This window comes from Ursus maritimus, unplaced genomic scaffold, assembly GCF_017311325.1.
Source record: "Ursus maritimus isolate PB19 unplaced genomic scaffold, ASM1731132v1 scaffold_13, whole genome shotgun sequence".
Taxonomy (NCBI): domain Eukaryota; kingdom Metazoa; phylum Chordata; class Mammalia; order Carnivora; family Ursidae; genus Ursus; species Ursus maritimus.
Window position 1 is genome coordinate 56,425,952 of NW_024423675.1, and position 25,784 is coordinate 56,451,735.

General features: G+C 36.2%; 1 protein-coding gene and 1 long non-coding RNA gene across 2 annotated transcripts in view; one reads left to right on the forward strand and one right to left on the reverse strand.

Annotated features, from left to right (window-relative positions):
• LOC103666903 overlaps positions 1-5,612 on the forward strand; it is a 31,504-nt gene extending 25,892 nt beyond the window's left edge. Inside the window, exon 3 of the long non-coding RNA XR_569608.1 lies at positions 5,528-5,612. This is a non-coding gene — a long non-coding RNA (uncharacterized LOC103666903). The remainder of the gene's footprint in view (positions 1-5,527) is intronic.
• SYNE1 (spectrin repeat containing nuclear envelope protein 1) overlaps positions 1-25,784 on the reverse strand; it is a 442,550-nt gene that overhangs the window by 272,538 nt on the left and 144,228 nt on the right. The window contains exons 13-26 of the mRNA XM_040627972.1: positions 21,597-21,709; positions 20,884-21,052; positions 15,306-15,402; positions 14,354-14,556; positions 12,513-12,677; positions 11,897-12,049; positions 10,725-10,868; positions 8,303-8,476; positions 6,043-6,201; positions 5,578-5,742; positions 3,791-3,925; positions 1,653-1,811; positions 1,244-1,452; positions 509-617 (exon numbers count right to left, since the gene is read on the reverse strand). Of these exons, the coding sequence (XP_040483906.1) occupies positions 509-617; positions 1,244-1,452; positions 1,653-1,811; positions 3,791-3,925; positions 5,578-5,742; positions 6,043-6,201; positions 8,303-8,476; positions 10,725-10,868; positions 11,897-12,049; positions 12,513-12,677; positions 14,354-14,556; positions 15,306-15,402; positions 20,884-21,052; positions 21,597-21,709 (2,154 nt within the window). The remainder of the gene's footprint in view (positions 1-508; positions 618-1,243; positions 1,453-1,652; positions 1,812-3,790; positions 3,926-5,577; positions 5,743-6,042; positions 6,202-8,302; positions 8,477-10,724; positions 10,869-11,896; positions 12,050-12,512; positions 12,678-14,353; positions 14,557-15,305; positions 15,403-20,883; positions 21,053-21,596; positions 21,710-25,784) is intronic.

Genomic DNA, 25,784 nt, shown 5'->3' on the forward strand with positions numbered 1-25,784 from the left:
GGTTGCTGTGTGTCATTCACAGAATGTGAACTGGGTTCAGGCTCGAGGTTCTGTCACCTGGCGAGGTTTATCAGGCTGTACCCAAGCTCACAGAGCTGATCAATCCAGACTGAATGTGACATAGAAATGAGACTTAGAGACCTTGCCCAATTCTGTGATCTGGCTTTTGAATGGCTGAAAATGTATAAAAAGCTACAGTGTTCTTGTTTTCCATGGCAATTCTTAAATCTCTGCTGTGTTGTATGCCCATGCGTGCAGTTTTCCTCTCAGGATTTTCCATTAGCTAAAGATGTATGAGAGGTACCACTAAGTATGACTAAATTTCCAAGCTAACAATGATTCAATAGGGAAAATCCCCTATTCTTCTCCCCAGTAACACAAGGAGACTTATTCTTAAGACGGTTTTTCAGTAATTTAATTTTTTTACAGAAAGAAAAAGAATACATCAGTTAGTCAGGTTGTCTACCATTAATTTTTTTATTAATGAAAAATATGGCCCAGAACTAACCTCCACAGCACGTTTAACCTCTCCGTGGTTAGCAGTATTGAAGGGTTCACTCTTAAACCCTTTCAACTGTGTCTCCTTTGCAGATATCCAAGATGAGAACTCAGAAATTCTGAAATAACAAAAGTATTCTCTTATTAAGGGGAGACAATATCCCAGTGGTTAAAATACATTTTCTATTTTGAATTTATTCATGGAAATTTAACAATCAACTGATTAGCAAGTCAATTAACAGATTTTCTGGAAACTTTTCCTTTAACATGAAGCTCAGAGAAGGGGTGGCTGCCTCTGAGCTGTCACTTGGAGGAAAGAGAAAGCAGAGCAGATGGAGCTCAGCTCAGGAAAAAGGTGTGTTTCCAGGGCCTGAGCACCTGGGAGTATGGGAGGCACCACCTGAGGTCTGGCCTCATCTATCTCCACCAGACTGAGACACAAACCCAGAGGTAGAAGTTCCTCTCTGGGGATATGAGGAAATCAGGGAGAAAGGAACAGCCCAATGTGCTTCAAAGAGGTAACATCTGGGTCCCTTGGAAATAAAGTGCTTCACCCTGTTTCTGACTGAAACCCATTCTTTTAAATTAAGCGTTTTTATATTAAGAGCATGGGCAAGATCACACAATCTGATTTTCTTTATTGCTTTAAGAGGAAACACACATCACCTCTTGTCATGCAATGATCTCTGAATTAGCAAGTATTAGGACAGACCATGTCCATCTCTGGAAGCAGTTCCACAGCTACCTGATAGTGTAGTCCTTCCACTTGTCTGGGTCTTCCACAAGCTTCATGTAGGTCGTATCAATGGCAGCTCTGAGTTCTTTGAGAGTCACGTGACAGGTTTCAGGTGTGTTCCTTACCGGGTCCCGGACTGGGAGTTTCAGACACAGTTCTTCAATAAGCTGTAACCTTTTCTCACAAAGATGATGAGGACCTTTGTCACTGAAGAAAATCTAATGAGCAACAAATGTTTATATAATCCCTGTGAGAATCCATACAATACTTTCATATTTTCATAGAAGATTCCCATTTAGTCTAGTATACAGTAATTAAGCTATTTAGTGTTCTCAGAACCAAACCCAAATATCAGCTATATATCTTTTAGGTAACAATGTGACTTTGCATGCCTGCACTTGGGGTGTGTGAGACGTACCCTGTGCTCTTTAATGATCTTTTCACTGCCTGCCTGGGGCACCAGCTTGGTCTCTCGATCCAGCTCAGTTCTGCATTCTTCTACAGAAGCTAAGAATCTGTTCTTCTCCACATCAATCTTCAGATGAAGCAAATGATATGGGGCTTCTCCTTGAAGATCCTACATTCCATAGGAAGATTCAAAAAAATATGATACCATTCCTGATTATACACATTTTCAATTGCAGTGGCAAAAACCATAAAATATTCCCTTTGGGGCCAATGTGATTTAATCACTATTGTCTGCACCTGCTTTGTACTTTTTCAAATATTGGGACTGCAATGAATTCTTTCAGCCTGCAGGGTCAGATTTTTCACAGTAATTATTCTATTTACTCTTTACTATAGCCCTACACAGTCTTAATATTCTTATTTTACAGATTAGACCATTGAGGCTCAGGCATAAGTAGAAAAGCTAGATTTGAAACTAAATTTATACCACGCACTGATTCCACACACCCTCTCCCCTGCATATGTCCCTTTTAATTTTGTCAACGACCCTGTGAGGTAGGAAGAACACATTCATACTCACTACACAAAGGGCAAAGAGAAAAGTATTAGCAAAGAAGCCAGGATCAAACAGCCCATGCCTTTGACCACCTGCCTTGTCCTTCTTCCTTAGAGCATTCCTTGAGAAAACAAGCCAGCAAGCAGCGTGCAAACATGAAATGTTTTATGTTCTTTTTTGATATAAGCATAAGCTACATCATTACCTTTAGTCCTACAATTCACTAATTTTAGCCAGCTTGCATCCTATGGCATTTGAAAGGTTACTTTTAAAATAAAATACCAAGATAACTGATGAGAAAATGATTGGGGGCTATGAAAACACTAAAACAGATTATAACCTAGAGGGTTTAATGTTTGGGTTTTTAAGTAAAATAAATACAGCTTTTCATTAGAATCTCTATTCTATAATACATTTAGGATATGTTAAGCTTTAAAGATATCTTAAAAAGCTTGGGTTTCTTTAAGAATCTTTATTTAATTTTCAAATTTAGCGAGTAAACAAAATATGTCCTTAACTGTGTTTTTCCTCTGCTTGGGGCTGATTTTTTGGCCTATGTTGTTGAGATGAAAAAAAAAAAAAATCGAGAGAATAACAAAAGCTGATGGAGAGAGTTTTAGCTGCCTATCTTCCACACCCCATGACTTCTTCATATAATACACATGAAGTTCGCCACTCGCTATTATCTTGTGATAGCACTCATTCACCTGCTGCTAGAGCAGGCTTCCTCCAGCCTGGCTTGAGGAAGACAGCTTTGGGTGAGTCTCCATTACACTGTAGCTGCTCCCCTGGCATGCAGATTCTAGAGTCAGCTTCCTTATGACAAGCCCAGTGTGGGGCACTCAAGTTAGACAAGCCAAGTGAATCCCTACATCCCCCACTTGGGTGCTGCCCTGCTGTCTCTCTTTCAGGTGCTGTTATTCCCCCCCACCACACCTCCCCTAGATCTCTGCTTCTTCTTTAAAATCCTAGCTCAAAACTAGTCACTTGATTCACTCCTTTCTACTCTCCAAGTGCGCCCACTTCTCTCTTACAAAGCTTTCATAAGTATAACCTATACTTTTGGGGGCTTAGTATATATTATACTTTCATTATCTGCAACTAATTATCTCCCCTACTGGACTCTAAACTCTTTGGAGAAATGGACTGTGCTTTGTTCATCCCTGAGTCCTTAACCAATAAATGTTTGTATTTATATTTTTTTAGATCATAACAATCTAAACCAGACAGTAAAATCCTTGAAAACAGCAAAATGTACCTAATGTAATTTACTTAGATGAGACGAGTTTACTAAATGTTACCGAGGAAGTAAAATGCCCTTGTCATTCCTACCCCCAAAAATACTCAGGAAAAGAAAAAGAGCACTCTTAAGTAATATGATAAAATCGATGCTACTAAGAAATAAGAAAAACAAAATCGTATCATATTTTATCATTGTTTTATTGAAGTTGTTTTTAAATGGGAGACCTAGCTGTGGTGATTTTCCATGAATTTCTACATTTCTCTTACAATTGAAACTTGACACCCTTATGCTCTCTCCCATCACGCGTGACACCTACTTATGTGTGTGTTCTCATTATGTCCTGACTCACCTTCCACTGTTTATGGAGCTTTCTAACGGCTTCCTGCAGGCCCTGCTGTTCCTGCTCGGGGAGAATGTCGGTGAGCTCGTCACAAGCTTTCAGGAAAGCATTGAGCACTCTCTGATCCAGCTGACTGAAAAACTCCTGGCATGGAGAGGGGGAAGTGGTTAAGAGTGTCGGGCAGAATAAAAGGCAGCATCAGATACTATACAGTTAAGCAGTCACGCCTCTCCACAAGCCCCTCAGCCAGCTGCTGCCCTCTTCAAACCTTCCTGGCAACTACTCTCTTTTTTTCAGGAATGAACTATAATTATCTATAGTTATGAGTCAGAAGCCACCACATCTGAAATTCAACTGCTGCTTTTCATTTTTTAGAAAAAAAAAATCTTTGCTGTTTTCAAATTTGGTAGAATATTCTGGAATGCCAAGGGGCTTAAACCTTGATTCCAGAGTAATAGAGTTTTCATTCCTCTTTGGTAAAATCAGAAGAGCAGAGCAGAAGCTAGCATTTAGCCTTACAATTCCTCATAACCTAATTGCAATGTGTTTCAGGCCCTGCTGGATCATTATGAGCCATTTCCACATTCAGACAAGTACACACATGACCCCACATGCTATACACAGAATTGTGCCCCCCCCCCCACTATTTGCCCAAATTTATATTTTGAATCCCTAACCCCCAATGTGATGAAATTTGCAGATGAGGCTGTTTGGGTAATTAGGTTAGATGAGGTCACAGGGGTGGGTCCCTCATGACAGAATTATTGCCCCTATAACAACAGACATCAAAGATCTTGCTCGCTATGTATCTCTGCCTTATGAGAACACAGTGAGAAGGTGACCATCCACGAGCCAGGAACAGAGTCCTCACCAAACCCCACCAAGCTAGTACTCTGATCTCAGACCTAGAGTCTCCAGAACTGTGAGAAAATAGATGCCTGCTGCTTAAGCCACACAGTCTATGTACATTGTTATGGCAGACCAAACAGACCCATACAGCACATGTGCACCTATATGCACGACCAAGTCTCACACAGACTCAGGAGTATATATGCAGAGATATTTTGAGACAACAGTGGTTCAAAATAGAAAGGGCCACACTGCAGCAGATGTATCCGCTGCAGGAGACGGTGTGTGGTCACAGCCAGCAACCCTGAGTTCAGTCAGCTGCTGCACAAACACAGCAGTCATCGTCTGACAGTGTGGTTCATACCAATATCCACTGAAACTCCAGAAAACATAACTCAAAACACATGTTCTCAGAGGGCCCATCATCTCCATCTAGCACTTCAGAGATTACGAACATTTTCAACACCAATATGATTTAAATGAGTATGATTAACAGGAAGATGACTTCACAATAGGACCAGTTGTGGATCAGCTACTGAACTTCAAGTGACATGGTGTTCACACTTCGATATGGCGGATTCATGAAATGAGCACAGAGACTTAGCCATCCGCCTAAAATCATCTCTTAAAAAGAGTATGTTGGTTATGTAAGAATTTCTCAGTGAAATAGTTCAGGAGAGCTTGAACTATATATCTAATAACTCTCTTCCATTTCAGGGACTTAAGATTGGCCAATTACAATGCAGCTCATCGATTGCTCCTGAAGTTGTTTTTGCTGCTGCCATTTTCTGGGTCTAATAACCTAAAGTGTTTCTGCCTTCCTAACTCACTTCTTCCTCCCCCCTGCCTCAAAAACTTAGTATTAGAACAGAATGTTCTTTTTATTTTTCATCCAAGGTCACTTGTCCGCGTCCTCAGGTCAAGTGCCTCATGAGGGACAAACTCACGGTATGTCTCTTCAGGAGGTCTTCTGGGTTTCCCTTCTCCTCCAGGCCCTCCTGAGCGATCCGCAGCACCTTCTCCAACTCTGCTCGAGACTCCTCAAATTTCTTCATCAAGCGACTGTTGGTTTCCACGTGTTTCTTCCAGTCTCCAATTTTCTTCACCATGTTCTTAATTTAAAAAATAATGCCAATGTGACGCTGCTTTCTCATTATTGAAAGCATCATTTTGTTAAACAGTATTGTTTCTTCAAATAAAAAAACTTGGAAGGAATACATTTCATCATGATGAGAGTAATCAACTTCTTTTGATATTAATGAATACAAGAAAAAGAAGAAGTAAAATGATTGGTTCCAAACCTCAGTAGGCGAGGCATTTAGCAAGAGGGAAAGCATGAAACGTGATGATTACACGTCCTCATTCTTTGTATTTTCCCTGGCTCACGTCTCTGTAGCAAGGGGAAAGCTTACCTGGAAAGCACCATGGGCATCCGCAATCTGTCTGTGGAGCTTTGTCTGATCAAAATGCTTTAAGACACTACTCAAGGTCATGAACTTTTGAACATTTTGACTGCCTTTCTCAATTTGTGTCATGGTTTTCTTACAGCTCTCTTGACAAGCTGACAGTTCCTACAGAGAAAGGAAGCCCACAACAACAGTATTTAAAAGGGTGAGAAAGAGAAGCAAAGAGAATAACCATTACAAAACAATAAGAACAACATTATATGGCTTTTAGGCTTTTAGTCAGCTGTAAGTAAAATCAAAAGTACAGAGAAGTGTTTCTTTTCATTGAGAAGAGCTCAATTTTAAGCAATCACTGAAGTCAGTGCTTTTTATATAAGGCATTTAAATGTCACATTGAGTTTTTTGAGATTTTTTTTATTTCATGCCCGTGTTAATAACATTAAGAAAACAAAAGGCCATCAAAATTGTTATTTGTCTGCAATGTGTCCAACTCACAGGCCTATGATTTATTGAGAGAACAATCACAAAATCAATCCACATATGAGGTTTTAATCTGACTAAATTTAATACCAATGCACATAACTGAAAGAGCTGCAGCAAATTATATATCATTTGTGTATTCCAAAATGTACAACATTTGAATTCCTAAGGTTCATAAGCTGTCAACCTCATTAACAAAATGGTGGCCCCCAGATCCTAACCACAAAAGGCAGCAGACTGCTGGGTGTGGGAGGACTTGCAGTTGTCCCACATTCGCGGGATGAGAAACCATGGTGACCCAGGCCCTTCCACCTCTGCTTAGTAACCTGGCATCATAGTGGCTTCTACAATTGGCAGCATGGAAATTAACCAGCCCAGCCCAAGGCCAACAATCATTTTTTTACTTGAAGCCACACTATTTGCATTTCGACATCCTCAACAGCTTTGGAAAAGTATTTCAAACTGCTCATTTGGATACCACTTTTGGTAATCTAGAGGCAAATATTACGACCAAGGTTTTGTTTGTTTGTTTGTTTTGGCAAAACAAAGTAAGGACATATTTTCCCTTCTGAAGATTTAGGACATAAAAGAGTAATATATGTTAGAGATATGTTATTAAATATTATTGTTATTTTAAAATATCAAATGTTATTTTAATTTTGGAAGGATTCTTTGACAGCAATTTATAGCAATTTGAGAATATGAGAAATGGCACTATGACTCAAAGCGAAAGACAATCTTTATCCAATATGATGAGAACCCACTAGAATAGGGTTTGGCGGTATAATCATTGTGGCCTTACTATCAATAATAATGATAATAGTAATAAAAATTGCTACCAGTTATAGAGTACATATTATGTGTCACTATGTGCCAGTTACATTATGGAATATATAATGTAATCTCCACAATAAGCCCTCAAGTTAGGTATTATCACCTGCATTTTAAGGTGAGGAAATAAAAGCTAATCAAGGCTTTGTACTTTGTTATATCAGATCTAAGATCTGAACACCTCTCTGAATCACGTCAGATACTCTCTGCTCTTTCTGCTAAGTGATGCCGCCTTTCTTCCAGGAATCTGTTTCAGTGGATGCAGTGGTAAACCATTTGCTCATTAAGTTTCGGGCTCCTCTGATGGATAGGGTCATTTATAATAAACCACCTAAATAAGTCAATTAACTGCAAGAGTGGGAAGTTGTTCTGCATAGAGAGATCTGCTTACTAAAAATGAGATGAAGAAAAATGATTATCACTCTAAACACATTTCCAGAATTTTATGATTGTATAATCAGACTTAATCTTAGAGGCAAAGAAAAGATCTCATAAGACACAGATTATAGACACTGGATAGAAACAGAATGCAACTATTTGCTTTTATATATATCTAAATATCTAAAATTAAACATTTATTTATAAAGATGTTCTTTCTATGTAAGTTTATGTAGATAGATAAAATTTTTATTTTATCGTTAATGGACAGGGGTTTCATCTTTGGACCGATGTTATTTTTGTTTTGAGATGGCAGTGTTATTCTGGAGAGAGAGGAGCAGACTCCCCACTGAGCAGGGAGCCTGATCCTGGGCTCAGTCACAGGACCCTGGGATCATGACCTGAGCTGAAGGAAGATGCTTACCGGACTTGAGCCACCCAGGCACGCTGAGATGCCAACACTATTCTAGAAAAACGTTTCCTGTCCCACCTGCATTTCTACCACTGTAAGCCCCACCTCAGTCTTACTACACATGCTTTAAAATTACTATGTCTTCTCAAGGGGACTTCTCCTTACCTGTTGTTTCTGTTTAAAAAGAGCACTAGATTGTGCCTCATGCTCAAGAACTGTTAAAATTTCATTGATTTTCCCAAGTGAGTCATAAAAGAATGTCATCTGCTTTTCTAATTCTTCCAATGGTATCAACAGCTGGCGAGACTCATAAAGGAGTGGAGAATGGCATTCTTTGACCTTTAAAAAGACAAAGACAAAAATTCTATTAAAGGCCACTAATTACCACAAACTCAGGGCACTATTCACAGTTCTCATGAACATTTTCGTCAGTGATATTGTCATCTGGTCCTTACAGATCTCCAAAGACATTTATTTAATGGCATTTCCTATGTATTGTTAAATTTTGATACAAAAAACAACACTACTATATCACTGAGACAAATAAATGCTACAGAGTTTTCCCATGAAGATTCATCTAAACTGTCCATCTGGATAGAACTTTCCCTCTAAACGATGTTGTTGGTGAGCCAGATGGCATCAAATTCCACCTCATAAACTATGCAGCTCATCTTCACTTCGGCCTCAAAATCTGATCTGAGATAGTCATGAATTACATTATCTAGACTGACCTTCCAACTTTATTTTCAAGATCTCTACTACTTGGACCCTTAACTCTAGACAAACCTGTAACTTTGCTGACTCATTCCTCCCAGACAGGCCTTATGCTTTCCTATCTCCCCCAGCTCCATGCTTCACTACTCTCTGCCCATCATCGTATTCATACCAAGTGCACAAGTCATGTATCAATTTATTTGCAAAGGTCCCCGTACTAGGGATATATCTCTAGTCTGAACTGACCCAGCCTTCATTTTTCACTTGTCTTTAAACAAAAAGGCTGTTATTTCATGCACTTGTATTCTTTATCCTAATGCTGAGGCCACGCACTCCTGGGGGTCAAGAGAGCCATAAAGTCTCTGCCTTATCACCTCTACGTTAGAATCCTGGACCAGGTCATTCTCTAAGAAGTTCCTGTCACCATTCATTTTACTTCAAATTGCTCCCAAAATATTATTCATACTTTTGGGAACCAAGGAAAGGAAATTGAGTACTTGTTATTTTCTTTTTTCTTAAATTATAAATATTCTCATGTTGTCGGATACCCTGCCTGAAGGATAAACTCCCCAAAAGAAAGCTACTGGTCTACTGCAAAAAGGCTCTGCTAAAATGACCATGAACAAAATAAAGAGAATCTGCTAATATGCATAAAAATCAAGTATGCTTTAGGAATCTTTCCTGGCTATGGTTGAAAACTTAACTAAGATGTTACAACTGAAGTAGTAGTTTAAAAAAGATTAACAACTTAGATGTGTTTACAGGTGGAATTTGCGTTCTCAGAGGTTGCCCTAAATCATTAAACTTGGCCTATGCTAAGATGTGCAAATCCAAGATATGGCTCTAAAAGCCAGAAGGTTATCAAATCAACAACGTTGACCTCAAATTGTACCCAATCTCTATAAATATCTTAACTTGAATGTTAAAATAAAAAGAATTAGAAATTAACATTCTAATTATACCAGTTCGGCAAATGAAGTTTTCTCTTTTTTTCAAGACCATGATTCTTCCTATTTTCACCTATCTCATTTATTCCTCTTTTCATTAATTTTCCACTACTGATTTCATGTAGGTTATTCTCTTTCTGTTTTTTTCTTTCCTAAATAACAGGTTCTCTGCTTTCTTTTCCTCTGTTTCTCAATTCTTCATTACAAAATTTTCCTCTTCATTTATATAGGTACTCCTTTCTTCTATCAGAAATTAATTACCCAATCACAAACAATACCATTTTCATAAAATTCAACTTCATATAGATAAAAAAACCCAATGGAACTTCCAAAATTCTTAAGGAAAGTCCCTCAATAGAACAGAAAAGTCCTATGGCTAGTGCTTGATGGCCACAGAGTTCCCTGTACACAAGTGGTATAGATCTTAAGTCTAAGGTGAGCTCCATGAGCTGAAGAGGGCAGAATTTTCCGCTGCTTCATGGCAATGCAAGCAGAAAATAGAATAAATAATCTTAGAGCAGAGGGATGTCAAATAAAACTCAATAAAAGGGCATTTGGGAATTCTTTCTCATTTAAGTGTCTGATCTCTTCCACCTCCTTCCCCTTCTTTTTCTCCACCCCCTTTGTTTTATCACATTTAACTGATCCTTTCTTCCTCCAGAAGAGACTTATCTTTTTAATAAAGCTCCTAGTATTTCTAAATTAACAGAGGTAATACTTGACATCAGCTCCGTAGTTTCAGTTCTAAAACTCATGACAAAGTTACTAAATGACAGAGTTACTAAACCGAGAATCACAGTAAAAAACAAAAGCATGATCTCTTAACAATAAAGAATTTGCTCATGGGTGGGACTGAGCAGGTGTAAAGCACGTTGAAGGCAGTGTTGGTCCCGTATAGCGTGTCGTGCATTAAAGTATTTTCCCACCTTGGTCAGCTGTTCTTTGAGCCTAGACATGGTTGCGAACATTTCATTAGCTTCTTCTTGGGAGCGCTCTTTGGTAATGAGGTGTGCAGTCTTCGTAATCATCTTGTATTGAGCATCCATTACAGGCAACCTCTGCTCAATGTCCTGTGTGAATCATTGAAACAGCTACATCAACACATGGTACATTGCCTTTTAGTTTCAGGATTCCACAGAAGGTTGGACAAAAATCAATAGGTACTGTATAAAATCCTATACTTCTAATAAATTTTTGGAGATCCCAGTTATTGCTCTCCTTTAATGCTAATGTATTATATATTGGTAATATCACATGAATAGATAAAAAGCTATCCTTTAGAAATAATCATAAATCCTTAATTTAACATACAGACAAGCTGAAGTAATCTTCACACTTTCAAAATAACTGTGTCAATGCAGTATGCTAACATTATATCAAGTGAATGTGTGTTAATTTGGGGCAATTCCTCTGACCTTAACAATTATATAACTTACTTTTTCTTAAAAAAAGTAACACATTGTCATCGTAGAAGATTTATAAATCAGAGATAATAAGAAAAAGAAAATTTAAATTACTTACAATCTTCTCACAGTGATAACCAGAGCCAACATCCCATCACTACATCGTTAATGTTTTCCCCTATGCATGCTTATACCATTTTTTTATATCTACAAAAAAAGGATACTATTTTTTGCTTTTCTGACTTAATAGTATATTGGAAAAGCTTTCCACATCATTAAATATTCTTCTATTACTTCATTTTTGAGAGCCACAAGGTATTCAAAACATGTAAATGGCGCAATTCATTTAGTCAATACTTTATAGGAGAGGCATTTATGTAGAAGTGTTATCTGTAGATGTTTCCTGTTTTCTACTAGTCCTTTGTAATTTGGTTGTAGAAAAAAATCTCTGAATTAAAAAACTATTTTGAAGTTACTCTATGACCAGAACATATCCTTAAAAAATCCAAATAGGTTTTTTTTATTTAGATGCATTTTTTTTTTCAATTTTGAAGTGCCAACCAGGATATGCACACATGTCAAAATGGTGCCAAAGAGACATAGGAAAACTTTGCAATGATCTGGGTTAACTTCAGTGATCTTCCTTTTCACAACAGAACAGGTTTTCACTTTGTTGTCCAGAAACACCCCCTCACCTCTAAGTCTTGAATTAGTAACTTGACATTAAGAAAAGAGACTTCTAAGGGTTCAGAAAGTTTCTTTTGGGCCTCAGTTGCAAAATCAGACAGGACAGTTACACAGTCTGTGTACTCCTTCTTCATTCTGTCCATTTCATCAGCCCGAGCATACTGTTAAGAAAAGGGAGGAGCACAACATGGAAAATAATTAAGTCAAACCTCTGGAAGCCTGTAACCTTCACATCCACGTACTCTCTAAAATTGTTATATGGTAAGGAAGATGCTAATTTCTGATTCTTATTTTAGATACACTTGAAGTAAGTCCAATTACTGTGAAAGGAAAAAAGGAACTAGCATAGAAGCAAAGAATTATGATTTCAAACATGAGTCGTCCCATATTTGTAGGCTCCATATGTCAATATAATCCTTAATCAAACTATATATTTCTGTAATGTTCCTCTATTATACATGGGAAAAAATAAAGGACCAAAAATAAACATAACACTTCTAAGCATCTGTACTCTGCCTAAATAAGCCCATGCTACAACAATGGAAGTCTGTCAGCAGACTGTTTATCACCGTGTTTATAATAACACATGCATGTTCCAGGCATATATAGATTTGAAAGACATACTTGCTTGACTTCCATGAATAACTCCCTCCATCGCCCATTGAGCAACAGTAACTGCTGTTTAAGATCTCGGGAAACCATCTCATCACATGTTTCGATTAGAAAATTGCCCGCATCATTCATGGCAGCATGCTGCTGTATCCAGTGAGGCAAATTTCGGAAAAAATCCTAAACGATAAACAACACACACTACTGTAAACCACAGACCAAAAATTAATAAATGATATGGAAGTAACCAAACTAAGAGAAGTATCTTTGTTCTAAATTTGTGCAAATTTTAAAGTAAATGTTAGCTCTCCTTCCAAATGCAGTTTTCAATAAAGAGGTTCAAAAATAAGAACTAGAAATGCTGTGTCTTTTTATAAGAACAGCTTATATCTTTTGCCATATCTTTTGCTGAAGACAAAACAAAACATGATGACCATTTTATGTTATTCCTATTTTACAGATGAAAGAACTGAATTTCTGTAAGTGTAGGGGACTTATACATAGTCTTCAGGCGGGCAAATACAGTGCCAGAGTGATACAAAAGGTGTGGGATTTTAGAGTAATATATAGTTTAGTTTAAAAATTATAAACAAACTTTTGACCTATTATCTTTTATTTTAAAATCTGAATATAGTACATGATAATTAACAATCATGGATATAAATCATTGAAGGAAAATTTTTAAAAATTAAATATCTGGGCCAAGAAGACTTAAAATAACATTGTTTCTTATTTAAGATTACTCGCTTGGCAATGAGGCAGTTTTCTGCTGATTTCAAGTTAATACATGTGTACTTGTGCATACATATACACACATGCCACAGTGAAAACCAAGGATACCAAAGATAATTCAAAATCTATTTTATAAGCCAGGTGTGGGAGGACTTCCCACATAAATAGATGAGAACACTTCTGTTTCTGGAGGTTATAATCCCTTGGATGAAATTAACACATGTGACATCTGTTAGGGCACTGCCAGTCTAATCAGAAAAGCCAAAATCTGTATGGGTATACAGTTCTTGTCATCCTCAGCTACACAAGAATATTTAATCTATGAGAAATATAGAGTGGTAAACTTTTAAAAATTATGCACCTACTTGCATAACACAATAAAAGAAGAACCAATCTTGGATAGCAAGCACTAATTTTAATGTGTTTACTATACTTTTTAATGGGAGCCTGGCATTTCAAAATCTTTTACATATAAATTGATTTTTCATGGGAAAATATCAGATTCCCATTAAGAAGTACATATACAGAAATCAATCCATTTTGTGCGATATTTTAATGTAACTGACATTAAAGTAAAACAGTACCTCTTAAACCCACACATACACACCTGTAATTGGAGGAAAAATAATCATTCCTGCCCACTCTTGCCACTCTCAACCCTTGATTGAGGGTTGACAAAATCCAAAAAAGAATACCCAAAGAGACAGAAATGTGATAACCCAGATGTCCAACTGGTGTGTGTCATTACTCAGAATCAATATTATGTTGCCCTCTCTTAAATGAGGAAATCCACAGAGGTCAGGGCCCTTCATGTACAGACCTAATGGTAAGTATAGCGATCTCTGCTGCCCCCTGGGTTTGGCTGCCTCTCCATAGGTTCTTGCTCTACTGAATGCAAAAGCCAAACACTGAACTGATCGGGGAGGGAATTGTTATAACTTCTATAAAGCAGAGTATTTCTTGGCCTAAAATAATTTACTAACCTGAAATCACAACTTTTCAGGCAAAGTCAAGAATCTTGAGTCACATTTGCAGATATATAACACTCCCTAGAGAACTACGCTGTAAGTGTTTCATTGCTAAGTTTGTGCATACTCCTTTCCTTTGGTAAAAAGCAACCTTACCTTTTTGGCATGCTCTGATTGATTTAGCATTTTCTCTGCATCCTCTAGCCAGGCCTGAAGACTGGCCACAGTATTGCCATATCGATCCCAGTTAGCGATTACTTCTTCCAGCATGCTCCGCACGCTCCTAACTTCTACTGAGAGGTTCCTCCACTGGGCAGTGGTTTCGTTCATGAATTTCATCACATTCTCGGCTTCTTCCACTAAAACAGATAAAACAAATTATAATCCTTACTTTATATTTTAAATCCACCAAGCCTTTTTTCTATGGTCTATACACTGTTGTGCAATTAATTCTTCTTTAGATTATAAAGTTAACAGATGAAATTTTAGAATTTCATTCAGCTAATGCTGGGAATATGTTATATCATATTCACAGGTATTTATAAAGATTAAAGATGATAATATATTTTAAATTTTTGAAAAACGGGATGTAATAAATGACATATGTATTTTTTCACATTTTATATGCACTCATAGATAGTCACATGCATAGTATCGATCACAAATGCTATGGTTCATTTCCGGCAGATATGACAGACATATTGACAAAACGAAACAAACATATTTTACAATTTGTGTCTTCACACTAACTTAAGTTTTCACTTACTTGATAATAATATTCACGTTACTTTTTTTTCATTTAATCCTCAGAATTGAAAATAGGTTAGAAAATTGCAATTTAGTAAATGAATGCTTTTTTTTTGTCCCTTCTCAGAAAATCATACACACGGACATGCACACACACACAGTATGATTATACAGGTCAGACAGGCATTGTACAAAGTCAAGGGGACTGAAGCCAATAATATGTGCTCTCTAGGCCCATGGCATGGTCACAAAAACGATTCTGCAGGAAAAAAAAAAAAACATGATCCAATCACACAGAAACCTGTAGGTAACGAAACTGCACCACATTCAACAGTTCAGCTAATTCAATCATGTGTTTTACCTGAACCGTCGGCTTGGATGTACATCTCTGCTGTCTGTTTCAAGATCTGGTATGTCACTTCATACTGTTCAAAGAACTTGGTATTTTCTATAAAAGACTAGAAAGGGGGAGCGGTTAGAAGACGGCAAACACTAGGCATAGGTAGAAATACCAGTCCGTTTCTTCAAGAGAGGTGTATGGGTATTTTGCCCAAATTTACCAACCTCACTCTTGTAAAAAATAGCAAATTAATTCAACTGCTATAAAATAACCTGGATATTCTGAGAATATAAACTGATTCCACGCTTTTAATTCTAACTCAGCACTATTGAGAAAGTATTCTATTTCTTCTCCACACAAGGGTTTGTTTTTAGAAGAGATTGAAGTCTCTCCAGGCAACCTAGGGCTAACATTTAGAAAGCACTAAATTTGGAAGAACATTTTCGTGTCCAACTGTGTTTGAGCTGTGGGATTTTGTTGCTCTTTGAACATTAATTCATGAATGATGGCTCTAAGGAACTTGGATTATAAATAAATGGCACAGTGCACACTTTACTTAAAATAAAAAGTACAAAAAATGCTTAAAAGTAGAAAAATTTTAAATAATCACATATCCCATCCACAAGTGTAAAAATTACAGATAAGACATGTCCATAGCTGTATGTAATTTACATATGTACCAGAGCCACCATCAGCAAATGCTCACTATAAAATTTAGAACACGCAAGAAATCCTTAGGTAAATTTTATTGTTAACTCCAGGAAATAGGAAATAACTCCCGTTTCAAAGATTAGTCCTGTTATTGTAAAGTAAAAAAAAAGTTCAATCATAGTTACCAATGTATCACCAAAGGCTCCTTAATTTCTTGTAATAGTATAATTAGTTCCTATGATTTGAACCAAACAAAACACTTGGTAAGTGTCTCTATTATGAAATGCAAATTAGCCTTTAAAAGCTGAAGTCCAGTGTGATATGCTGATGAATACTTAATATGAGATGCAAAACATCTGAATGCAGATATAAAACTTCATAATTTCAGACATCCCTCAATTTTATCGATAAATTTTTATATTTCAAGATAACACTTAAGAACATTCCATGCATAATACATTTCATAGCATTTTATGTTTATAAAGCATTTTACCCATACATAAATTATTCTTCAGGAATGCAGTAACTAGGGAAAGCTGCGAGTTACCTGGAAAGAAGGGTTCCATGAGGAACACTTATTTCAATAATTTAATAGGCTGTATTATTTCGGTAAGTAAAATAATTGGCTAATAATTAATAAATATGATATAAATATGTAATATAAATAATATAATAAATAATAATTAACCAACTAATTATTTAGCCCTATGTTCTACTCCTTAACCTCCCTGTTCCCCAACTAGGGAAAGAGTAATTTACTATAATTTAAATTCGGAATAATTTAACCAAATGAGCATATCATAATTTGATCAAAAAAGGAAAGTTACACCTAATGTGCAAGACACTGTAGACAACTGAAGAGATAAATGTATTTGGCAATGTTTAAAAAATAGTCTCTGTTTATTTTTGGAACAAATTTCAAGAAGCTAATGGGAAAACAATTGTTCTAAGTGTGGAATGGGAATAGTGCCTAATATTTCCTAATGGGAAATAGTGCCTGTATTGGACAGAAAGACTTCATTTAATATGCTTTTGCTAGACTTGTTTACAAATTAATTACAAATGAACATGAGAGGAAAGTTTATTTCCAGTTTCATTTCCAAGAGGAAAAGCAGGATATTTTTAAGAATATTATAAATGTTGTAGAGATCATTAAAGTATTTCTGAGCCTTCCTATTAGGAAGGCTAGGCAATTAATTTTTGAAGGAAGATGCCTTATTTGTGATTTTACCTTCTAACTGTTTCATTTATTTTGGCACTTTTTTTCTTTCTAAAAACAGAGTAAATCCATTTCATAGCATGAATTATTTTCTCTATTAATATAACTTTAGCAGGACTGCTAAATCTCCTTTTTACCATGAGCTAACTTAGACAGTCTTTCAGAAGGGTGCAAAAGAAATTGCAAATGTATATTTAAAATAATTATAGGATTAATTTATTTCTTTCAAAATAAGGCTTACGGGGTGCCTGGGTGGCTCAGTCAGTTAAACGTCTGCCTTCAGCTCAGGTCATGATCTCAGGGTCCTGGGATCGAGTCCCTCATCAGGCTCCCTGCTCAGCGAGGAGCCTGCTTATCCCTCTCCCTCTGCCCCCCACACCTGGCTCCTGCTCTCTCTCTCAAAGAAAATCTTAAAAATAAAGAACTATATAATCATAAAAAAATAAAAATAAAAATAAGTCTTACATTTGGATATCAAGTTCAACAAATAAGCCATATTATAGTTGATGGCACTTCAAGAAAAATAAGATACCTCTTTATCCCACTAAATCCAAAGTATTAGTGGAAGATACTAAACTTCTCTCACAAGATAAATATAGAGATAAATAAATTTCATTCATAGATTTCACTTGAATGGAGCTAAACCAGGTAATTTAAGATTTAAAAAATCATCTTTGAGAAGAGGTTTTATCAGAATTTATCAGAATTACTTATATTAATAAAATAATTACAAACAATAAAATAATTGTCCACATTACTTATGCTGCATTCACATAGGCCACAATTCCAAGAGCTCTTCTTCTATGGAAAGGAATGAATTATCCTATTTCTTCAGTAGTAAAACTGAAGCATGTGCTAACAAACTTGGTCATGTCAAGAATAATTCTGACAGCAAAAATCAAGCCAATTATCTCCTGATTTATATTACAGTATGTAATCTCTTATAAATAGCGTGTGGCCTATGTTTAATTAACAAACATTTGTGAAGTATTTTCCAAGAATTTCTTAAGCACATGGCGGCTGTGTACCTGAGTGCCTAGTACAAGAGGTGAGTAGGAAGCATATTTTCTGATTCTCTAACCCTTTAAAAAATGGTGGGCTTTTTGCAAATGAATGATTGAATTGAGAATTCAAACTAAGGAAAAGATAATTATGGAACTTCTACATCCTGCATATTACTTTGGTTATTAGATGATGTAGCAGCATATGGCTCATTACAATAAATTTTTTTAGAAACCAAGGAAGGGATTGGATTTAAGAACCTGATTTTATTATTTTATTTAGAAGTCTTCACTCTCTGAAATAGTCTGTTCTTACTTTCTCACAAATTCCAAAGGGATGAGAGAAGCTATAAGGGGTGTGAGATAGAAGGAAAGCAATATGTATCCATCTTTCTCCCTTACAAAAGTCCCTATAATTCTATCATCATCACTATCATCATTATTACTAAAAAAATTGGGAAAGACAGTTTCCTAAGAAATTAAGTTATTTACGAAGTCACATCGGTTGTAAGTAGCTGAACCATGATTCAACACATTTCCATGTGACTGGTGGCCAGACTGTAATAATCTGCCCTACTTCACCCCACCCTGCTCCAATACCATGTCGAAAATCACTGTCACTATCAGTCTACAGTATGTAAGTGTAAAATATTATCAAATATGAACTAACATTAAATGGAACTAACATTTACGTGAGTTACATTTCTTAGTTCACTAAGCTACAGAAGATCATTTTAATTATTTGGTCTTTTAAGTTAAAAAAAACTTTCACAGCCAATTTTGTTTGATAGTCAAGTTCAGCACCTAAGCTTTTGGTTTGGAATGATGTGACTTCAAATCCTGACTCAACTTCTTACCAACTATGCCACCCAGAACATGTGGGTTGAGTGCTGAAAGGCTCTGTTTCCTCAGTGAAATCATGTCAAGATGCCCAGCCCATAGGGTTGTCATTGGGATGGAAGACGACACAGGTAAAAAACTGGGCTCGGGGGAACAGTCAATATCCCACAGTTATTAAAACTATTAAACAAAAAATACTGTAAGACCCTTTATAGAAAAGAAGGGTTAGCAATAAATAGGTGTTTTTCACTATGGAATAAAAATATTAAGGAATGTTTATTCAAATGTGCTACATTTGTAGTGTAATTAGCAAGTTTACAAATAATTTTAAGTTACAAAGCAGTTTAAAACTAGTGAACTTCTTAGCGAACTTCTTATGGAGAAAGCAGAAAAACTGCTTTTTTAATTAACATTAATTTTTTATCATTAATAAACAACTCTCTACTTACATATCCTTTAATTGAGAAGTTCAAAGAGAATTACTAATATCCTTGTATTAGAACATTAACCTGGTGAAACACTCCCATTAGGCATTTCAATCTGATTGGCTGTCCTTAAATAGGGAGAACGAAGACGGATCCTGCATAATTACCTGCTGAGCTCATTGTGTATCATTTGACATGACTAAACCCCAAAATAAAATGCATATCTGTATTTAATACTTAAAAGACTAAAGTAATTGCCTGAGCTTAAATAATAAGATTTTTCATTACTTTCCAAAATAATTCAAAATGAATAAGGGAACACATCATAACAGATTTCACATTTTTTGACACATATTTCCAAGACAATTGTAGTAACCCTAAAGAAAGATTTTACTGTAAATGTATTTTTCCCCAAATGCATCTTGTTCATTCATCACTTTAAAAATGTAATTAAAATATAGCAAAATATATTCTGGTTCTAGAATGTTTCAGTAAAGATATGGTTTCAATAAGCATTCAGTCATACCAGTTACAAAGCTACTCTGACTAGTCAGGTTAGAAACGGGCTTGAATTTTAAACTTACTAATTTCTCATTTTGAATTTGTGATTAAACACAAATGGAGCAGTACAGGACTGAGATGCTTTATGCACGTTAACTTTGAGAGCAAGTTTGTATTGCTAATTGGGGAGGGTTGTTTAACAAATAAACTACTTTTAATAAATAGGTCTCTACATGTAAATAGAAACTGCTAGTTACAGAACAACCTAATTTCTTCATTAATGCAGGGCTACTATTCAATGTAGATATAGAATTATTTATAATTCTATATTATAAATATAGATAGCCTAAATATAGCTATATATTTAGGCTATATAGCCTAATATATAAGATATATTATATCTGATAGCCTAAATATATCAGATATATTTAGCCTAATATATATTAGGCTAATATATATTAGCCTAAAATATAAGATAATCCATAAGAATTAAACTGGTACAGATTCATAGACAAAATATTACTTTTTCTGGATGCACCCAAGAAGCAATGAAACTCGGAGACATGCTGGACCTGTAGTCCCCATATGAATAACTGAGAATGATTGTTTCTTAGAGACATGAGGATAATCTTTAAGTATTTTAACTCAGTTTCAATGGTGAGCTCACAATCAAAGTCATGGGTATGCAATGCAAAAACTTTTTTTTTTTTAAGCAATAAAGCCAGTCACAAAGGTTCAGTATGATTAATGCAGCAAAATCTTTCTATTTTTTTCCAGAGAATATAGGTGAATATTTCAGATAATTGCAAAGATCTGACTAACTTATATCAAACCCATTTAACACACTGGTACCCTAATGCTTAAACTCAAGATAAAAATAACAATGTCAAATAAACTGGTAGGTTCTAAATGCTAAATCCATGTGTCCTCTGATTTTTTCTCAAAGCACCAGGGAGACTTACGATGTAGTTTTGCAGAAGCAGCTCCACTGACTCTCTCCTCCCATACTTGATGATCCAAGATTTCAGCTTTGACTCTGCAAGAACCAGCAGTGAGAGCAGACGGTACTTTAATTCTAGAAATTCCATTTTCATTAAGTGTAGCTCTGATGTGGAGGAAACAAAATGAAACCTAGAAATAAAACACCGAGAATTTACAGAATGTAACTAATAGTAACAGAACGGTGCTTACTTAACCTGTTACACGTCAGTGCTAAATATAATGCAGGCACAAGGGCTTCTAAACTCTGGCCGATCAATCACTATCAGGAGATCTGATTCCTTTTCTAGCGCTGGATTTAAAGGCAAATCATGATTGATTGAAGTATTTAATTTAGTTCTTTCCCCTGCCAAGACAACTCTCATCTGTTTCTTTTATAAGCTGTTTTTGCAATATTACATAATGTTCCTCACAGTACTGAATAAAAATACAGTCTCTGAAGAAACCATTTCTGTGATTTCCAGGCTGTGGATATTCAGGTTTACTCTTTTCAAACAATAATACATTAGAATGTTGGCATTCTTAGCATGTGTTATGGGAGCTCAATTTTTATGTAGCAAATGAAAGCATCTCTGTAAAAAAAAAAAAATCAATTCATTGAAAAGAAAAGAAATGGAAAAACACCCACCGAGCATTTAAAAAAAGACACTTCATTTATAATCAGCTATTCCCTTACCTCTCGGCCATGTCCTCTAATTGATCAGGTGGCACTGGGATCCCGTTAACAGACCTGGTCCGGTAGATTTCATGGAATGCTCTTTTGTGGGCATCTGTGTTTTGAAGCAGATCCTAAGATACAATTTAAAAAAATAAAAAAATGAGAAAACATGTTCACAGGAGGCTAAGAAGCATAATTTTCAGCCTGTACCAATGAGTCAACGTACTCAAAAATTTGATCGTGCTGCTACACCCCATATGCGGCTTGCTGCCTCTCATAGGCTTTTACCTTGTACAGGAGCCCTGGTGCTTGCCTATAAGGCCTGTGCTAGAGCTGTATCTAATAATTATGGCATCTTTTAAACACACATGACACTTGCACGGCAATGCATTCAGACATTTTAAAGGCACATGGCCCAAAGGAAAATGTAGTTACTGTTATAAACAATGATTTGTTAGGATTTTCCTCCTTCCTTGATTTTGAATATATTGGTTTTTAGAAGCTGAAAAACTAAGCACAGCTAGTTTAACCCTTTAATGGTAATATACAGACACACACATATACATTACACTCTATTGTTATTTTACTTTGAATGCATGTAGACCATCATAAAATGATATTTGCTTGCCATTTAAATCAATTATATTACAATATTATGAAAATACCCTTAGAAGGGTTAGAAGAAGGTTAGAAGATTTCAAACAAGCATAGGAAATGTCCCATAGCTATAAGAGTGGAAAGATCAAATGTGATGTTCATTCTTCGTAGGCTGTAGAGAGCTACACAAATTTCAATAACTTATCTAGATTTGTTTTCTGAGTTTTTCAGTGTCAATAGACTTACTTATATAAAGACTTACAGGTATGTCACATTCCTAGCCAATTTCTCACATAGAAGCAAAGAAAGATGAAAGGTGGTTCATGCCATATTCTCTAGGGTTTAATTGTTTCTCAAGAGCAGAATAAATACCCAATAGTTTGTCACTCACTGAAAAGTAAGACGCATGCCCACCAGAATGATACATTAAGATTAACATTGTTTAGCTCACAATGAGATTTAATGGATTAATTGGAGAAAATAGAAGCAAAAAACACCGTAAAGCCATAAGAGAAACACTTGATGAAAGGCGAAAAAATGAAGGCTCTCATATATAAATTAAAATGTTAAGGTCATACTCTATGTTGGCTAACTGCACATAATAATTTAAAAAATATTAAGGTCATATGTGCTTGTCCACATAAAGACATATGTGTTTGTGCCTTTTAACTTGAGGGGAATTAATTTTTACACTGTAGAAAAATCTAGGGCCAAACTATTTCTATCCTGGTATATTTTGCCATTATCTATTGATCTGCACAGGTAACTACACAGATATTCACAAGTCACTCATGCCCAGAGAGAGGCCACTATGTGCAGGAGCTGATCACAGGAGACAGAAGACCAAAAAGCAGCTAATGATTATGAGTATTTTATAACATCTAGACACATTTCTGTGGCTTATGACTCCCCCAAGTGAGTGCAGGGCAAATTTAGAGCCATCACCACACACAGCTCTGATTTATTATATAGGACTATATGTTAATATACGAGTAGAAGTCTGTGACTATATTGGAATACTTGTATGTCCAGTTGTTTTCTAAAAAGCTTTCCTTATTATAGTCAGTACATCTAGTTAACTGAAAGAATCTTGACAAGATATCAAAACAAACAAAAACATTTTCAAAAATATGATAAAGGAACTATAGCTGGTGTGATGTCACTGGGATCTCTGAAAAGCTATCACACTAAAAACCAGCTAGATGCTGAGCACAGCATGTGACTTTAATTCACTGGTGGGCTCACAGAAAGTAAGGGAAATCTTTTAGGTCTCCAACTCCCATTAAAATATGACCCCAAAACTGGATCATAGACCTGTAAGCAAAAACAAATGGATAAAGCTGATTGTTTGAGGCAAAAATCTATATCATTGCTGTTGGAGTTTGAGTATTGGAACTTGGAGAAGGTGGCAACAATGAAACTCAGAATCTAATGAGCCAGAAGCCTAAATACTAACAAAAGTTAACTGGTAGGAGTGTAACAATATCAGACAAAATAGATTTGAGGATAAAAATCATTGTATGTAATTAATTGCTTAAGGATGAAACTTTTAATTTACTAGTGGCTATCTTAATTCTGAACTTGAACATGTCTAGTAAGCCTCAAAATACATAGAGTAAGAACTGATAGAACTGATAGGAGAAACTGACAAAACCACGTGGCTGTGGGAGCTATCAATGCCCCTCCCTCAGTGACTAAGATGGAGCAAAGGAACAACAGAGGTAGCAGGTGGTGGAAAGAGGAGGGGAAGAAAGGGGAAAGGGCGGCAGATCTGTGGATCTCACGGGCCTTTGTCAGAATTTGGGAATGCTTATTTTGAATAGGTGGGAGCCAGTGGGAAGTTTTGAGAGGGGTGAAATGAACTGACTTGCACTTTAAAAGCACTGCTGTGGCCATGCTACTGAAAATGCCCTATCCTTGATGCACTGCTTCCCTTAGCTTCTAAAACAACACAGAAGCTGGATTCCCTCCCACCTCACTAGTTGCTCTTTCTCATCCTTTACTGCTCGTTCATCTTCTACTCTTTGATCTCTTGATATTAGATTCTCTTAGGGCTCACTTCTTGACAGGTTTTTTCCTCTGTCTATACTGCCTTAATTTCTTTAGTCTCATAGCTTCCAACATCCTTCTATATACCAATGATTCTAAATATTTATCTCTAGTCTATACTCGTGTCCTGAGCTCCTGTCTCTTATCTCTTACAGCCTAACTCCTCAAGTCTGCTTTGATGTGAAAAAGTCTCATACTTATCATGCCCCAAACTGAACTCCTGATCTTTCCCCAAACCTGCCTCACTGTCTCTCCATCTCAACTGATGGAAACCCCCCTTCCAAATGCTCAGTTGAAGAAACACGGTGTCATGTATGACTCTCCTTTTTTCCCCAATCAATATCTAATGCCAAAAATTGCTCTGCCTTAAAAATATTCAGAATCTGACCATTTCTCACTATCTCTCCAACTACCACCCTGGTTCAAGCCACCCTACGTGGATTATCTAACCCAGTCTCTATTCTCACATAACAGACAGGGTAATACCATCATTCCTCTGGTAAGAAAGTAGATGGGAAAAAAACACTATAATATGACAGGGAAAATCAACAGTGCCAAAAGCACAATTAAGGAAAGTAAGGAGGTGCAAAGAAGCAATACTGGGGAAAAAATAGGAGCTTAACAATAGGCGTGGAAAAGATTATCAAAGAATATTTTTAAATATCTTGAACAATTTTATGCCAATAATTTTGAAAATTTAGTCAAATGGACAATTTCCCAGTAAGTATGAATCTGCATTACTGACCCAATTTAAATTCTGAAAGCCTGAATATTTCTAATCATTTTTAGGGGCTGGGAATACAACAGGAAAAAAAACAAGCAATAACTCTTGCCCTTATGGAGTTGATACTACAGTACAGGAAATCAAGCAGTAAATGAGATACATAATTAAAATAGCAGTTGAGATTCAAAAAAATGCCAAAGAGAAAAATCAAACAGGGAAGAGGGAAAGGGAGTTGCAATTTCAAAGGGGTGGCTGAGAAAATGTTGACTAAGAGGTGACTTTTCAGTACAGGCCCAAAGGAAATGAGGAAGAATGTACTGAGACAAATCAATGGGAGAATGTTTCAGGCCAAGGACAGAGAACATTCCAGAGCAGTGGCAAGGGCAAAGGGGTTTGAGATGGGAATGTGCTTGCCTGTTTGATACCATCTTTTCAGTGAGGTTTCACTGACAACCTTAGTTAAAATTGCAACACCCCTAATACTCTCTGTCCTTTGACTTTCTAACCTAATATATAGTTTATTTTATTACTCAGTTACATTTATTATTTCTTATCTACCTTCTCCTATCAGAAGGCAAATTGCATGAGTGTAAGAATTTTTGTCTGTTTTTCTTACGGGTGCATCACAAATGCTTAGAACATCAGTTGCACATAGAGAGTACGCGGTGAATATTTGCAGAAAGACCAGGAAAGAAGCCAAAGGAGTAGAAAGAAAACAAGGAAACCAAATGAAGAAAGTGGTTCAAGGATGAGGAAATAACTGTGTGAAATGCTTTTGATAGGCGAGGTAGGATGAGGACTGAGAACCGACCACTGAGTGAAGAAGAAGGAGGACT